This window comes from Grampus griseus (assembly GCF_964374135.1).
Source record: "Grampus griseus genome assembly, chromosome: 20".
Taxonomy (NCBI): domain Eukaryota; kingdom Metazoa; phylum Chordata; class Mammalia; order Artiodactyla; family Delphinidae; genus Grampus; species Grampus griseus.
In genome coordinates, this window is record NC_139014.1 from 14648307 (window position 1) to 14665430 (window position 17124).

Sequence of the window (17124 nt, forward strand, 5' to 3'; positions counted from 1 at the left end):
CTCCTGCATTTATGTGTCAAGAAACACATTCAAGTGTGTTTTTAGTAGCACAGTTCGTAATAGCAGAATGAAAAGTAACTGCAAAAGCCCCTCAGCATTGGAAGGATAAATTGAGGTATGTTCACAAGATGAGCATTATACAATAAGGCTAAATACAACAATATAGGTGAATCTTAGAAATAGAAAGTTGATTAAATTGGAACTGGGATTTGCTAACAGGGCTCAATTCTGCTTGACTGGGTTCCTCTTAATGTTAAGTGGTGCTGGAGGTAAAACCCCATTTGGTTTCTTTTGTCACTGGCAGCATCAACTGTTTTGAAACCAGATGTGTTTCAAACGTCAGGCACCCCACCCCCACCCCAAGGTGACACCAGCACGTCAGAACATTCTCGACTCCAGCACTTTTCTGTCTCGTGCTGAGCCAAGAGCCTTCGTGTATTCAAAGACCTTTTCCTGATCGGAGGGCAGGTTTAGGAACGCAGCATATGACATGTGAGCTGGCCTAAGGCTCTTTGTTTCAGTTAGACATACATCTCAAGAAAGAGGATCCCAAAGAAAGAAAAATACTCACAGTCCCTAAATCATACAAATAAATTTAGGTTTGGAAGAAGGAAACTGAACCTATTAAACTGAAGGAAGAGCCATTGGCCTGCCATGTATTTTGCCGGGCACTTTTCCATCAGGACCTCACATGTGACACCCACATCCTAAATGGCTGGAATCCAGCTTCATTTGCAGCCTGGGTGCACAGGGACGAGGGAACAGGTCACTTCTGCTGCCTGGGATGATGGCTGAGACCTGACAGCTCTGTTCCCCGCCTGCAGCCCAGTGTGTTAGCTGTTTTCTGGCTTCACTTGGAAATGTCAGGGAATGATTGGTCTGGCCTCTTGGTTTGCTAACAAGGGGGCCTCATATGGCCACTTTTTGCCTATAGCAAGATTCAGCGTCTGATCTTTGGGATTTTTTTAGTCAGGACCTTAAAAATGGGACCCTAGGGACTTACCTGGTGGCGCAGTGGTTAAGAATCCGCCTGCCAATGCAGGAGACACGGGTTCGAGCCCTGGTCCGGCAAGATCCCACATGCTGTGGAGCAGCTAAGCCCATGCGCCACAACTACTGAGCCCGCGTGCCACAACTACTGAAGCCCATGAGCCTAGAGCCCATGCTCTGCAACAAGAGAAGCTGCCACAATGAGAAGCCTGCGCACTGCAAGGAAGAGTAGCCCCTGCCCGACACAACTAGAGAAAGCCGGCGCACAGCAACAAATACCCAACGCAGCCAAAAAAAAAAAAAAAAGGACCCTAATGCAGCAGGAAATTCAAGAGAAACCCCACCTCTCCATTCCCCTTCTCTTTTCTAAATGTGCCTTTCTCCAGACATCCTTTCCCAAGTAAGAATTTCATAGTTTTTAGCAAATGAGCCAGCTGTTGGGAAGGACAAGCAAACCAAGTGTTGACTAGAACTGGCCCTTGTCCCCACCCCCACTCGTAGATAGCGCTCACGCTTGCTCTGATATTAGTGCCAGTGACTGCATTGAACAACTGATGCTTTACTTTCTATTTCTCATCAAGTAGGGCTGGAACTGTTTCTTTGCTCCAGGGTCAGAGTTTGTATGTTTGTTTATATGCCAGTCTCCTTGTGGGTCTGAATTACCATCTCCCCACTCTCATCCCGTCCCCAAGTTCCTCTTACTAACCTGTTTTTCTTTTTCTTTAGACCAATGAGGCGAGCGCAGAGTCGATAGCATCCTTTTCTAAACAGGAGATCATGAGTAGCTTTCTGCCGGAGGGAGGGTGTTATGAGCTGCTCACCGTTATAGGTAATGTCCAGGACTGTCATGCTCCAGGGAATCATGGCAGCCGTCTCAGCATCCTCGGGTGAATGTGTGCCAGAAGCTGTCAGCCAGTTGGCAGGATTCGTGGAGACAAAACTGGCTTTTGTGGTTCTTCTATGGTTTTCTTCTTCCAAGTGTAGGGGAAGAGATCATGTTTCCAGGAGAGAAGCTCTTTTCAATTTTTCCTTTTGGGCTGTACACTTCTGGTGTCCTGGGCCATAGTCAGTTAGAATAGTTGGCTGAGAAGGAACTGATGGAAGAAAAATCAAGAAATAACAGAAACGAAAGTTTTAACTTCAATTTTCTTTTAAAATCAAGTCTCTTTAAGGAAGATGAAAACCTGTGTTGCTCTCGTCCCTGTTTATGGCATTTCCCTTTTCTTTTAGGCAAAGGATTTGAGGACCTGATGACAGTGAACCTAGCAAGGTACAAACCAGCGGGAGAGTATGTGACAGTACGAAGGATTAACCTAGAAGCTTGTTCCAATGAGATGGTGACGTTCTTGCAGGTAATCGAACGTGAATGTGACACTTGGAGGGAGGGCTCTTAGTTCCAGCAGTAACCACAAGGCATCTTTACATCTGTCTTCTGAAGCAGCTGGCGGGAAACGAAGGTAGACCAAGCCAAGAAGTTACGGAAGCTCTTGGTGAAGAATCTTGGGCATTTGGCATTAAGGGTTCTATAACACTGCTCAGCCCAATTTATATTCCCCTCCTCTTCACCAGATCCTCCTGTGACTCATTTATTCACGTATTTATTATTCAGAGAGGCTAAGTAACTCGCCCCTGGTCGCTCGCACTAGTAAGTGGCAGAGGCAGGCTTCACACCCAGACAGTCTCTTTCCAGGTGCGGGGCAGCTCGCCTGGCCACGGGCGACCGTCTTCCGACTCTTAGTGTCCTGTTTGCCTGAGGCTCCTTTCTTCTGGAGAAGCAAGTAGCTGCCCTCTTGTTAAACTGGGAGACACTGCAGGTCTAGTAAGTGCCTGGGGATGAAGGCTTGCCCTGGGAACTCCCTAGATTTAGGGCCCGGCTCAGTGTATTTTCAGTACAGTTGGCTGCAGCCCCTCCCCCTCCTTCAATTACAATGTTTTTCTGAACTCACGCTTATCTGACAGTGCTCCAGTACCAGTTCATGTGTTCAGAGTAGTTTTGGGGTCTGAGGATGGAACAGAATGTCAGTCCCAGCTCAGTTATTTGGGAAAAAACTTATCTGAGTTTGTTCTAGAGCACATTTGAGCTTTGTGATTCTTGTCTTTATTCCGTACAGCCGTGGACAGGTAGAAGGTGTTGCTGCCTATTTGACCTTGGCTCATTTCCCAGAGGCCAGGACCCTGGAGTTGCTGTAGTTCTTTTGTCCAAATTTTTTTTCACATCTTTTGTCCAAATTTATTTTAAAATTCCATCGGTCTTACGCTTTTCATAGCTGCTTCTGAGGAAGGGAGCTCTCAGCCTGAGGTCGCTGGAGAAATCTATTCTAATGGTTAGTTGTTGTTTGTTCTTTAATGCTTTCTTTCCGTGTTTCTATTGCTAACAGCATTTTCCTTTATAATAGGAAAACACTTATTTGTTTTATCTTTTTTTTTTAATTTTAAAATTTTTTGGGTCTTTGTTGCTGCGTGCTGGCTTTCTCTAGTTGCAGCGAGTGGGGCTACTCTTCGTTGCGGTGCGCGGGCTCCTCATTGTGGTTTCTTGTCTTGTTGCGGAGCACGGGCTCTAGGCGCGCGGGCTTCAGTCGTTGTGGTTCGCGGGCTCTAGAGCGCAGGCTCAGTAGTTGTGGCGCATGGGCTTAGTTGCTCCACAGCGTGTGGGGTCTTCCCAGACCAAGGATCAAAGCAGTGTCCCCTGCATTGGCAGGCAGATTCTTAACCACTGCACCACCAGGGAAGTCCTTGTTTTCTTATCTTAAAGAGGAGTTCTGTGCCTGGGCCCTTGAAGTTGAGCTAAGCTTATAACTTCCTAAGTCTGCAGTAGGCGGTTTGTTTTCATGGCCTCCGAGGTGGTGCACTGTGACCCTCTGCTGTGGTGTTAGCAGTTTCCCTGTTGGCAGGGAATGGTTTCTCGAGGTGCTTTAGGATTGGCTGGCAGAGCCCAAGTTAGGCAGAAGCTGGCGAAGGAGGGCTGGCTTCCCTGCTGAGATGGCAGAGCCTGGTTCCTTTCATACTGGTGGCACCTGCTCGGGCTGCTCCCAGGATTCTGAGCAGGGCACGCAGGGAGGCCTAGGTCCCCATATTATTCGTGCTGCCACCTTCATGTTGAGCGTCCTCCTTGGGACCCCTTGGTTCTGACTGCAGCTCACCATTGCTTTCAGGGGGAGCTCCATGTCTCTAAGCTCTTCAGCCATCCCAATATCCTGCCATATCGAGCCACCTTTATCGCAGACAATGAGCTGTGGGTTGTCACATCATTCATGGCATACGGTGAGTGGGAAAGGGGTCCTGGCAGGGATGGGTTCTAAGAACTCTGCTGTCAGCTTGCTCACGTGCTGTCACCCTGTGCTCCGTCCCCACGATCCTCTTCCTCAGGCTCTGCAAAGGACCTCATCTGCACACACTTCACGGACGGCATGAATGAGCTGACGATTGCTTACATACTGCAGGGGGCGCTCAAGGCCCTGGACTACATCCACCACATGGGATACGTGCACAGGTGCTTTCTTGGGCCTGTTAACCCTTTATAAGAGTGGTATCTGGGCCCACGAGCCCTCGAGTAGAGGTTGACTGAAGCTAGTGAAGCCAGAGTTTAAAGCAAGGGTCGAATCCTGCCCTTGCCTCTGCTGGGAGGGCAGAGCATTTACCCTGTCAGCGCTAAAGCTACTGACTTTCTCTTTACCGAGCAGCTTGGTCCCGAGTATGAGGGGAACACCTGACGTGGGCCTCTGCACCCCACCTTCTCCTTCCTTGGAGCACCCATACTGGGGTGTGCCCTGGAGTCAGCCCTATGCTGGGAGGCTCGGGAGAAGACAGACTGCTCTGTAGATGGTGTCCAGAAAAGCGGCTCGTGGTAGGGGAGATAATAAAACTAGGACCCCTACCTAACTCCACATACAAAGGAGCACTTCAGGTAGATTAAAGGCCTACATGGAAACGATAGACTTAGATAGAAGGAAACGCCAGGAAATATTTTCGTGACCTGAGGCATAACTTCTAAATGTTTTACATGCACAAAACAAGGCAAAAAATGGATGGAATTGATAATATCAAGATTAAAACTTCCTCTCCAATACAGGACACCAGGAACAAAGTTAAGAAAGGAGTTACAGCGTGGAAGGTGTTAGTTTTGTCTAAAACACACAGGAGATTAGTAACAAGGAAATTTTGTGAATCAATAAGAAAAGGATAGCAGAGCAACAGAAAGATGAGCAAAGGATATGGAGTTTATAAAAGAAAACCTGAAAGACTAATGGTCATATGAACAGACACTCAAGTCTAGCAAGAATCAGAAAATCAAGTTAAAACAGGAGGATGTCACCTTATACCGTGGGACTGGCTGTAATTCAGAGGCTGGGTGAGGACCAGTGCAGTGAAGAGGTGGGTCTCCCGTCCGGATAGTGGAAGGTGGCCCAACACAGCCAGTCGGAGTCACTTAGAACCAGGACCATCAGTGCTGCCTCTGGGTGCATACCCCAAAGAAACCCTCCCACAGGCCCATCAGGGGACATGTATGTGGACATCTTTGTTCATATTTGTGGTGATGAGAGGCAGCACGAGTGTCCTTCCTGGAAGAATGGATTAGTAAGTGTTAGACCCCACCCCAGAGTGCAGGTGGCATTTAGAAGCAACAATTAGGTGTATACAGTTGGCAGCACAGATGGGTCTTGGAAACATTACACTGAAGAATGGGCTGCATAGCACAGTACCATTAGGTCAATAGAAAACACGTGAGAGAAAACAATACACTTTCGAGAATACCTACAAACAGAACGTACAGATTAAAGGCAGTAGATGGTAGAGGAAGCAATGGTCTGTAAGCATAAAAGAGAACTTTAACAAAACATAAATAAGTTTTAAAGTCTGGTGATATGTAAATGGGGTCATGCTATTTATTCTTTCTGTGTATATTTGAAAATTTTCATAAAAATGCATGTTCGTGTATATATATGTGATGTATATGCGTGTAGTACACACACACACCTGCCAGGGGAGAGGGCTGACTGGGTCTAGTGTGTGAAGACAAAGGCTTGTGGTGTGAGGGGCTCCTGCTGCCCCATGACCCCCTCCCCGCCCCCCAGGAGTGTCAAGGCCAGCCATGTTCTGATCTCAGCGGATGGGAAGGTCTACCTGTCTGGCTTACGCAGCAACCTCAGCATGATCAGCCATGGGCAGCGGCAGCGTGTGGTCCACGACTTCCCCAAGTACAGTATCAAGGTTCTGCCGTGGCTCAGCCCAGAGGTCCTCCAGCAGGTCTGTGAACTGGGTCTCAAGGGGCCCCCATTCCCCACCAGCTCGTGATTCCCCAAGGAGGCCTTCAGGAATTTCCGGGGATGGGGGTTCCCAGAGGGAGGGCTTCCCTGGTGGCAGGTGGAACTGGGACGCTTCTCGCGCGGCTGTTCCACGCCCTTGGCCGCTGATCTCGTTCCCCCCCCCCCACCTGGGGAGGGTCCCAAACTGCGCCTGAGGCTCCCTTCAAAGATGCTGCCATTTCCTGGGAAGAAGAGCGTTTGGGAAATGTTTGGCGCTCTCTACATCCCTGTCCTAAGCAGGAGCACGTCCTCCTGCTGCCACAGAGCATCAGCAAGGCATTCGTTCCTTCTAAAACAGCAGTGACCCCTCAGTAGTACAGGCGAGGAAAGTCTCCGCAGCCGGTCCCGATTTGGGGACAGGCCTTCTTTTCCTCTCCCCGGTTTTTGCTCCACTCGCTTCTTTCTCTAAGAACAATGGCCAAGGCTACAGTGTGGAGTGACCTGTGGCTCTTTTCTCCTGATTTAGAATCTTCAGGGTTACGATGCCAAGTCTGACATCTACAGTGTGGGAATCACGGCCTGTGAACTAGCCAATGGCCACGTCCCCTTTAAGGATATGCCTGCCACCCAGGTGAGCCTGCAGCCCAGGGGCTTCCTTCTGCCTTCCTGCCTGTCTGCCTTCCACAAACACTTGCTGAGGAACCGCCACACGCAGGACACCAGCCTGGGATACTAAGATGAAAGACCCAGTTCTTTCCTTCAAGAGCCCCACCAGTGGGGAGATAGTTGTGTAACTGTTTACTTCTGTCAGTGGTAACTGTGGTGGTAATGGAGCCCGGGGGTGGGGGGCACGGGTGTGGGCTCACAATTTCAGGCCTGGAACCCACACACCAGGTGTCTATTTAAAACATATAAATTAAGCTAACAAAGTTTTATAGATGTATAAAATATGTTCTATATTCTTACCTTGATCCATATACCTGGAGGACCAGTTTCTAATTTAGAATTCTTAGACTTCTCAGGTTCTGTGCTACCACGTTCCAGTCAGTACCTTTGCAACCTCCAGCCTGCACGTTCTACTTCTGTTCATGCCCCTTTTAACCACCGCCCTTGGCTTCTAGGCATACACGCAGCCAGTGGCATCGTCTACCCTTGGAGACAGACCCAGGGAAGAGGGTTATCCAGGTCTTATCAAGTCCAGGAAGTGGACTTGGGTCATTTGGGCAAGGATTACCTGGGTCCCAAGTACCTGGAGCATGATCTAGACCTGAGAGGGGGTGGGGGCGGGCGTGTAGGCTCTGAGTCAGCCTCTCCCAGAACCCACAGACTGCTTGCCCTGTGGGGAGAGGAGGAGCTAGAGAACGGCCACAGGGCAGCTCTAGAGGAGGGGGTCTGGGAAGGCTTCTGGGAGGAGGTGACCCTTGAGACTTGAAGGCAAATAGGAATTAACTGTGTGAATAATGGAAACTGGAAGGAAACTCTTTTCGGCAGAGGGAGCAGCATGTGCAAAGACCCAGAGTCAAGAAAGAACAGGACCGGGGTTTCCCTGGTGGCGCAATGGTTGAGAGTCCGCCTGCCGATGCAGGGGACACGGGTTCGTGCCCCGGTCTGGGAAGATCCCACATGCCGCAGAGCGGCTGGGCCCGTGAGCCATGGCCGCTGAGCCTGCGCGTCCGGAGCCTGTGTTTTGCAACGGGAGAGGCCACAACAGTGAGAGGCCCGCGTACCGCAAAAAAAAAAAAAACAGGATCTGGGAAGAGCAGGTAGTTGTAAATGGCTGAAGTACGGGTGCTTCTGGGGGGCTGCTAGGTGACGTGGTTGGAGAAGGAAGCAAGGGCAGATCACGAAGGACTTTGCTTGTGTGCCACGCCAGGGTGTTCGGTTTCTGTCCCAAAGCATGTGGAGAATTGCTGAAGGAGTGATAGCATCAGATACATATTTTATAAAGATGACTCTCGCAGATGGATTAGCTCTGGCAGACTAGTTAGGAGGGTATGGAAATCTATCTAGGTAAGGAGTCTAGGAAGTCTAAGTAAGACAGAAACGGATGCTCAGGAAGGACTTAAAAGGCCATTTTTAGGTAAACAAGGTAGGGATGCAGAAACAGCAGTGCCCAGGAGAACCTCCTGAGGTGATGGAAATGTTCTGTACCTGGGCTGTCCAGCGTGGCCTCCACTAGTCACCTGTGGCTGTGGAGCACTGTGGCCCGCGAGATTGAGGACTGGATTTTAAGCTGAATTTAAATAAAGATAAATAGCTATGGGAGTTCCCTGGCAGTGCAGTGGTTAGGACTCAGTGCTTTCACTGCTGGGGCCCAGGTTCAAGCCCTGGTCAGGGAACTGAGATCCTGCAAGCCAAGTGGCATGGCCAAGAGCAACCAAAAAAAATCTCTCTCTCTGTCTCTGTCTGTCTCTGTCTCTCTCTCTGTCTCTCTCTCTCTCTCTCTCTCTCTCTCTCTATATATATGGCTACATGTGGCTGGTGGCTCCCATATTGGACAGCACAGCTCTAGAAGGATTTCCAGGTTTCTGCCTTGAACAGCTCACGAGGTCCATGAGGACAGCAGTCCCCAAGGTGGGCTGCTTTTACATGTGTGGAGTCTGAGGACTTCGGAACAGCTGCCTAGCCCGCCCCTGGGTGCACTGCTCCTGTGCAGCCCGCTGCAGTGACAGTCGGCCAGAATGAACCCCATCGGACCCACCTGGGCGTGGCACACTGGGGCTGGGCTTTAAAGAAAGGACCTGGCTGCCACCTTGACCCTAGGGTGAGGGCTCTACAGTTGGAAGGATCTGATGCCTTACGAAGGGGGAGAGACTGCAAGCCCCTGCCTTCCAACCACGGCGGAGGCGGGTACTCCTTTGCAGTCCTCCTCGTCAGTTTGGCCTTGCTAGGGTGTGGCTGCCAGTCCTTTGGAAAAGTCAGACTTTTTCCACTTCTTTCTTTACTTCTCCTGAATCACTCGTGTTGGGGAAAGTATACTTGTGAAGAAACTCTATAGGCCTTCCAGGGGCCCCCTCCAGCCTAGCCCCTGGCTCTGTCCTCCCCAGATGCTGCTGGAAAAGCTGAACGGCACCGTACCCTGCCTGCTGGACACCAGCACCATCCCTGCCGAGGAGCTGACCATGAGCACCTCGCGCTCAGCGGCCAACTCTGGCCTGAGTGAGAGCCTGGCCCCCAGCCCCCCCAGGACCTCCAATGGCGACATGCCGTCCCACCCCTATCACCGCACCTTCTCACCCCACTTCCACCACTTTGTGGAGCAGTGCCTTCAGCGCAACCCGGATGTAAGGTATGTCTGCTGGGCTGGGAGTGGGCTTTGTGGGGAGCCCAGGGGGCTCTGGAGTGCAAGGCCAGGTTTGAGAGGATGCCTCTGTCCTGTAAAAGTCTGGGTTCCTGGGACGAGTCCAGAGCCCCCTCGGCAGGAGGGGTTTGCTAGGAAGCCAGCCTGGGTAGCTCTGGCTGTTGTTTCTTGGTGAGCTGAGGGAAGGAGAGGGGGCACTTGAGGGTAAGGTAGAAGCAGCAGGACTGGGGAAATCCGGGCACAGGGCTGATGCTGGTCTCTCCTCCCCTTCCTCTACAGACCAAGTGCTAGCACCCTCCTGAACCATTCTTTCTTCAAGCAGGTACAGTAGCACTTTCCCAAGGCTCCCTGGTTCTTTTTCTTGCCTGTGGTTCCAACCACCCTCAGTCCCCTTAGCTTTGGGGTCTTTAGATATTCTCTCCTCCTCCGTTCAAATCAGAGAAATGACCATGTTTCCAAAGCCCCTTAAAGGCGCTGCTCCTTCCTCCCAGAGACTCGTGGCTCCAACAGCCCATCAGTCCCTGGGCCGTGGTCCCTTGCCCCATGATGTCCTGAGACTCAAAGCAACAGCATCCACACCCAACTCTCTCTCCTCCCCCAGATCAAGCGACGTGCCTCAGAGGCTCTGCCGGAGTTACTTCGTCCTGTCACCCCCATCACCAGTTTTGAAGGCAGCCAGTCTCAGGATCACAGTGCAATCTTTGGCCTGGTAACAAACCTGGAAGAGCTGGAGGTGGACGACTGGGAGTTCTGAGCCTCTGAAGAAGGTGCACATTCTCCATCCCAGGCTGCGTGAGCCTCCGGGACCCTTCCTGAGGGCTGGCTGCACTCCCACCTTCCTGGGGGCAGATTGAGCAGAAAGGACATTTCTGCCAGGAGTGTTGGCTGCTTACTGACTGGGAAAGAAATTCCTGGAAGGAAACTTTTTTTTTTTTTTTACTGCTCCAAAGGCTTTTGAGACACGAGGGAATCCCAACAACCAGGGATTGGGAGGGGCCGGAAAGCTGACGTTCCCAGTCCTGTGAGCTCAGGTGACCTGACCTCTTCAGAAGGAATAGATGCTCTTCTGGCTGTGGCGGCTGAAGTCCAAGGCCAGGGTTTGACTCACCCACCCAGGGAACTGTGCGACTTCTTCCCACTCTGGCTCTCCTACCAGCCTAGTTGCGTCCTTCTCCCCTGCTCTCAGATCCTATAGGTCCAGAGGGGCAAGCAATAAGACTCCCCTCCCCTCGGACCTCTCCCTGATAACTGAAGGCAAGGGTATTGTTTCTTTATAAGCACTAGCTGAAGGCTAGGGCAGTCCATCCTCCTCCCCCTTTTTGCTTGGGCCCTGACACCTGAAACCTTCCCTTGGTTCATCTTTGTAGCTCATTCCTTTCCCACGAAGGGTCCATCTCACCGACTCCTGCTGGCCGCCTTGGTGCTTCCTCCAAGGGCCATAATTTTTGCCTAACCTGAGGGCCTGAGTCCTTATGCAGTGTTGGTTTCATCGCCAGAACAAATTAAAAGTTCCAGAGAATCCACTGGAGAGTGACATTGTTGTGTGTTGGCCATGCAGGCTCGGACGTGAGTCATTCCACCCCCGGTTCTGCCATCTGAGAGTGGTCCCACAAGTGCTTGTGGAAGCACAGCGGTGACTTCCTTCGTTAGCTAGACAGCCTCACAGCACACGTTTCTTTTAAAACCCATAATGGATTTGTCTCTTAACTATCTAACGTTGAGACGATTAATTTTAGCCTGTGGCCATCAAACTGCTTTGGGGCTGGAAAGGTCTGAGCACTGGTGACCGGCCTCTCTGCAGGACCACTTCTGGGCCACTGGAGCCCAGGCAGAAGAGGCTCACTTTTGTCAGGAAAGGCGGTGGACGGGGTTGTTTTGGAACAGGACTCAGCGTCTCCTCACCGTTGGGACTCATACTCAAAGAGCAGGTAACCTAAGACCCGGCCTCCGCCCTTCCTGTCGTCCTGGCTGGCAGCCAGGGAGTCCAGGCCAGGGGGTGATTCTCACCTCGGGCTCCTGCGTGTGCGTCCCAGCCTGCACGCGCTCCCCAGCCGGGCCCCTTCCCCCACCAGTCTCCCCAGGTGGGTGCCCCTCTCTAGCCTGGGTACTTCAAATGTCAGATCAAGGAAGTGCCCCTCCCTCTTTCCTGTAGCTGCTTTAACCCGTCAAATGCCCTCACTTTCCCTTTCCTCAGAAATTGTAACATCAGTTTTAAAAAGAAAAATAGAAAACCTCTTCCCCTGGGCAGTTACAGGGGTTGAGGGGAAGGGACTCGCACCAGCCGGGAGGGCGTGGGGAAACCTGAAACGGAGGGAGTGAGAAGGCCAGGTCACATTTATTTCCAGCCCTCTTGCCAGCTCGTTTTGTTTTTTTTTTAAACCTCAAGTTCCCTTTTCTTAACACCCTCGGCAGCTTGTTTTTTTTCCCTCTGATCTGCTTGCTCCACCTTGCTGTCGGCGCCCCAAGGGCTGATTCTGTGGGGGCCGCCGCAGTTCAGCTGCGGGTCATCCTGGGCACGGCAGGGGGGCCTGAGGCACCAGCCAAGCGCTGCTCCTTGCACCTCAGAGAGCTTTCAGGTTTCTTGCATCACCATAGCCCCCTTTGAGCATCTGACGACAGGTGTGGAAGCTTGGCTGGTAAAGATGCCTGTTAACAGTTTTAGAAGTTCTCACACACCCCATCCAGGGAGTTCGGGGGGCTGCAGCTCAACCCAAACGTAAAACTTCCTCCAGAGAGGGAGGGAGGCTGAGGGGAAGAGTGAAGCACAGCCTGGGTGCCCTGAGCGAGCCAAGGGAACACCCGGGGGCTGGGATGCCTGCTGCCCCGCTCACTGTCCTGCCAGGTGAGCACGATGAGCTGTTCTGTTCCTGACAAGGCTGTGGGCCTCGCTGTTTAGCCACTAGTTCTACTCTTGCCATCGCACGGCAGCTATGCTTAGGGCTATGCTTCGTGAAACAGCTTCCAGCTGCGACCGGGAGGTGGCTTCCCTGTGCTCCCCGCAGAGCTGAGGCTCTACCCCACAAGTGAGTGATGCTCCCTGGGACCCTTAGTGCCGTGTGCCGGAGGAGCCCAGGCAGCCGGCTCGGCCTGGGGGGCGGGGGGGGGGAGGGGGGCAGTCAGGAGGCCTGGCCTTTCACGCCAGCCCTGCCGCTCCATCTTTGTTACTTGAACGAGTCACTTTAAATCTTCAGGCCTCGCTCCCTGTGTCAAATGAGGTTTGGTTGAACCCAGGATTGCTTGTTTCAAGGATGGAGATCTCTTTCCCTGAAGGGGGTGCCGGCAGGGGCTGGGAGTTGGGGGGTGACGAAGCCCACAAAGTCCCTCCACAGAAGCGCTTTAGGACGGCAGCCTCTGGGCACCACAGCCGCAGGCTCCCGGTTTCCCTCTCTCCGGGGCGCCAAGAGAAGGCGCTGAAGGCTGGTGGCCGAAGCTGACCGAACACGGAGACCCCAGGGCCCTTCTGCGGCGCGGGCCGGGCCTCGCAGCCTCGCGTGGCCAGACCGCGTGCCCGGCCGCCCCTGCCATCTTCCTCGGCGGCCATATGGGCGCGCGAGGCGCCCCTGGCGGCGGGAGGACGAGACGCCCGAGGGGGCGTGGGAGCCGCACGGGGACGCTGGGCGGGCCTCCGGGGCGGCCCCCGCGGGTCCTTCGTGCCGCAGGGCCCACGGAGCGGGGAAATGGAGGCAGCGAAAGGCCCAGGCGCGCCGGGTTATCCTTTTCCGCCGCGAGGGCCTCGTCGGGAGCGCCATTTGTCCCGCGACCCCAGTCAGCTCCACCTGGACTCGCCCCTGGCCCGAGGCCTGCGGCGCGGGTCCTCCAGCTCCGGTCCCTGCCTCTGTCCGGAGCGGGCCGACGGGGCGGCCGGTTTCGCGAGGATGGTGGGCGCCAAGGCCGAGGGGCGGTGCGGAGCGCTGGGAGAGCGGGGTCGGCGCTGGGGGCAGACAAAGGCGGGGGACGCCGAGCAAGGGGAAGACAAAGCGCAGAAAGGGGGTCGGCGGCGGCGCCGGGGCCCCGGAGGCGGCTCCGGGCGCTGCGGAGCCAATGGGCGGGCGCGGGGCGGGGGCCGGCGGGGGCGGCGCCGTAATAAGGCGGCGGCGGCCGCGGCCGCTCGGGGACCACTGGCAGCGGCGGCAGCTCGTGCCCGCGCACTCCTCGCACCCGAGGCGTTCCCCGGAGACCGACCCCCGCCCCGCGGCCCAGGCCGGGGCCCGGTGAGACCCGCGGGCGGGCCAGGGGAGGGGCCGGCATCACGCTCGTAATCCGGGCGGCCCAGGTCGGGGCTGTGGGCGCGAGGGCCGCCGCCCACGGGGTCCCGACGCCGAGCGCCTCAACCCGTCGCGCTCGCCCGTGGCCCCGAGGCCAGCGTCCGCCCTCCGGGTCCGGCCTCCAGACAGAGGCGGGGCCGAGGTCTCCTCGGCTGGACCCGCGGGAGTCCCGGGTCTGGGTTCCGGTACGCGGGATCGGGACGGAGGAGCGGGGCGCGCGGGCGGCGGCTCGGCCGGGCGGGGCGGGCGGCTCGGCCCGCGAGCGCTGTCCAGGGGCTGGGTCGGCCGAGCGAGGAGCGCCCGGGCCCCCGCGCCTCGGCCCCGAGCTGGGGAGGGTCGGGCCGGGGTCAGGCCGGGGCAGCGGATTCTGGCCGCGCCTCCCCCCCGCCCCCCCCAGGACCCGCCCTCTCCTGACCTCCCCTCGCACCAGGCGGGGTCCTGGTCTGCGAAGCGCTCAGGCTGCTGCGCGGAGCCCCTCCCCCAGTCGCTGCCAGCTAACTGTTCTTTCCCCGACACATGGTTCCACTCAGGAACCCCTGCCCCCTGCGGAGCCGCGTGGGGGACGAGCGGGCCAAGGGGGAGGTGGGTGAGGGGCGGAAGTGGCAAGACCCAGAGCAACAGGAAATGACTTAGGGAAAGCCCCAACCGCGGCCCCCCAGCCCCTTGCCTGTAAACACCCCACCCCCACCCTGCGGGCTGGGGAAGGGCTTGTGGGGCCCTTTCAACCGACTTCCCCTTGCAGAACCCAGCGGGTGCCGCGGCTCCACACGGGGCCTCCATCGCCGCCAGTGAGCCATGTTCCAGGCTGCAGGAGCCACCCAGGCCACCCCCTCCCACGTAGGTGCTCGGCCGGGTGGGAGGGCACTCCATTCCCGCAGGTGTCTGGCCTGAGGGTGAAGGCGTGCTGAGCGGCGTGTTTGCCTGTCTCCCTTTCCCTCCTCCTGACTGTCCCTGGGATCTGGGCTGGTGATGGTCTGGGGCCCTCCTCAGCTGACCCTGCCCCGCCTGCCCTCTCCCTCAGGAAGCCAAAGGTGGCAGTGGCAGCAGCGCGGTTCAGCGCTCCAAGGTAGGGCCCTGAGGCTGGGGTGTGCGGGAGGGCGGGCTGGTCGCTGGTCAGGCCCCTGATGGGGTCTCTCCCGAAACAGTCCTTCAGCCTTCGCGCCCAGGTGAAGGAGACCTGCACTGCCTGCCAGAAGACCGTGTACCCCATGGAGCGGCTGGTGGCCGACAAGCTCATTTTCCACAACTCTTGCTTCTGCTGCAAGCACTGCCACACCAAGCTCAGGTGCGCCCTTGCCCTACCCCCGCCCTGGCCTTCCTGACCCGACCCGACCCGACCCGACCTGAGCGCAGCTGTTCTGCTTCTACAGCCTGGGCAGCTACGCGGCGCTGCACGGAGAATTTTACTGCAAACCCCACTTTCAGCAGCTGTTTAAGAGCAAAGGCAACTACGACGAAGGCTTCGGCCGGAAGCAGCACAAGGAGCTCTGGGCCCACAAGGAGGTGGACCCCGGCACCAAGACAGCCTGAGGCCCCTCTCACCATCCACTCCCTCCTCCTTCCGTCGAGGGCCTGGAGCAGGCAGCGGGCAGGGTGGGAGAGAGGTTGGACCGGGCCCCGGCGGGGTCAGGGTGGGAAGGGGATGAGGCTGTCTTGCTCGGGCAGAGGGTCTTGGGGGCAGGGCTCTGCTTCGGGATTCCTTCCTTCTCCCTCAGTGGGTGGGGGGGTTAGGGAACCAGGACTGGGCTTTGCTCACCAGCCCGCTTCCTGCTGCTTCCAGCCTACCCCACCTTACCCCACGGCCCCCTGGGAAGGCCCCCCAACCCAGCTTCCCTATCTAGGTGCCTTTTCTCCAGCAAGGAGTCAGCATGCCCCCCTCAGGGTCCCAAGCTCCCTCACTGCCACCCAGGGCCCTGTGTGGCCCCCACGTCTCCCCATCTACCTCTGCCCTTAGCCTGGTCCTGAGCCATGGAGACTGCAGGAAGGTGAGCCAGGATGCCCCCTGCTGGGTCTCTCCAAATGCCCACCAGGACCCAGTGGGGGAAGGGAGGGAAAGTGGAAGAGCCCCGCCCTCCTCACCCCCCCCCCCAGGCGAGGCAGGGCATGCCCATTAGGGCTTGGGACCATCCCACACCACCGAAGCAGCAGAAGCTAAAGCACCAGCCAGGCTGAGAGCCACAGAGACTGGTGGGGAGCTGGCAGGGTCACGTTCCCCTCTTCCATTTCTGCCGGTTTTGACTGTTGTAATCAACCCTGTTTTAAACACGTTTCAACAGATCCTGACTGTGTATTATGTGGCCTGATGGGGGTTTTGTGGCAGGAAGGATACAGAGTCACCACACAGAAGTGAAGGGGGACAGGGTCAGCCCAAAGCACCCCTGGCCTTGATTGGTGGTGGGGGGCTGATGGTGATGGGTGTCAGGGGAATGAACACTGGGCAGCCTGAGAAAAGGGGGTGCGCTTCCCAGCCAGGTCTTCATACTGTCAAACCCGGAGTGTCTGATGACTGAACTCCACTTTGCCCCTCAGTCTGTGTTGCTTAAGGTCAGGCCGTCAGTGGGTAATGGTGCTGCGCCTCGCTGCACTTCAGTATGTTGGGGTACACGACAGAATCCTTTTGCTGAGTCGTCTGAGCCCCCTTTGCCCTGGAATGGTGGGAACCAGCAGATCCAGCAATTTGTATCAAAGGTCTCCTAGTCTCTGTGCCCTTTCCCCATCTGTCCTCTTCCTCCTGCTTTTTCAAGCTCCAGGGAATGGGGCAGCCGTGGTCACCATCCCAAGCAGTCTAAGGAGAAACAGCTCGTCTGCTCTTCTGAGGGGACAACAGTTTACAACAAACAAGGCAAGCTTGGAGGACCTAAGATCCTCCCCTGCTCCCACCCCCACCCCAACAGAATACAGGCAGGATGTCTGGCTTGTCCTGCCCCAGACCCAACCATCCTGATTTCCCCCAACTGCCTGTGGACTATGTGACTTGGTGGAACAAGAGGGCAGACTCCTGGGGGATTTGCTACCTCCACCCCATATACGTCCGTAAGTTCCTAAGTGACCTCATGCCCATAGAACAGGGCAGGGAGCTGGGCCTCAAACTCCGAAGGCAGGTGGGCGGGCCACTGTGCTATGTTGCCCCTGGAAATGGCAGAGCTAACAGCAAGCAGAGTTGGCACCCCGAGCCTGGGTCCTCAGAGCGTGAGGAGGGCTGCTGAGAGCCTCACTTGGGGCAGGTCCAACGTCTGCACCAGAGGCCTCAGATGGGGACAAGGATGGTCCTTCTCTGCTCCGAGCTAAGCAACAGCAGCAGATAGCCATGGGGGAGCTATCAGAG

At 55.7% G+C, this 17124-nt stretch overlaps 2 protein-coding genes across 8 annotated transcripts in view; both read left to right on the plus strand.

The window, feature by feature from the left end:
- Positions 1-11057, plus strand: part of STRADA (STE20 related adaptor alpha) — a 29670-nt gene extending 18613 nt beyond the window's left edge. For all 6 annotated transcript variants that reach the window (XM_082679357.1, XM_082679360.1, XM_082679359.1 and 3 more), the window contains 9 exons: positions 1717-1819; positions 2221-2342; positions 4143-4251; positions 4357-4480; positions 6063-6234; positions 6760-6864; positions 9281-9522; positions 9814-9856; positions 10136-11057. In XM_082679357.1, the coding sequence (XP_082535483.1) occupies positions 1717-1819; positions 2221-2342; positions 4143-4251; positions 4357-4480; positions 6063-6234; positions 6760-6864; positions 9281-9522; positions 9814-9856; positions 10136-10288 (1173 nt within the window). In that variant the 3' untranslated portion in view covers positions 10289-11057. The remainder of the gene's footprint in view (positions 1-1716; positions 1820-2220; positions 2343-4142; positions 4252-4356; positions 4481-6062; positions 6235-6759; positions 6865-9280; positions 9523-9813; positions 9857-10135) is intronic.
- Positions 11058-13644: 2587 nt separating this feature from the next.
- On the plus strand, positions 13645-16066 carry LIMD2 (LIM domain containing 2). 2 transcript variants are annotated; one of them, XM_082679498.1, is made up of 5 exons: positions 13645-13745; positions 14542-14636; positions 14821-14865; positions 14945-15084; positions 15170-16066. In XM_082679498.1, exons 2-5 carry the CDS (start codon positions 14595-14597, stop codon positions 15327-15329), a joined length of 387 nt encoding a protein of 128 aa, XP_082535624.1. In that variant the 5' UTR covers positions 13645-13745; positions 14542-14594; the 3' UTR covers positions 15330-16066. The 2 variants fall into 2 exon arrangements, with proteins under 2 accessions (XP_082535624.1, XP_082535625.1); XM_082679499.1 differs by having other exon boundaries at positions 13665-13984.
- Positions 16067-17124: the final 1058 nt, after the last annotated feature.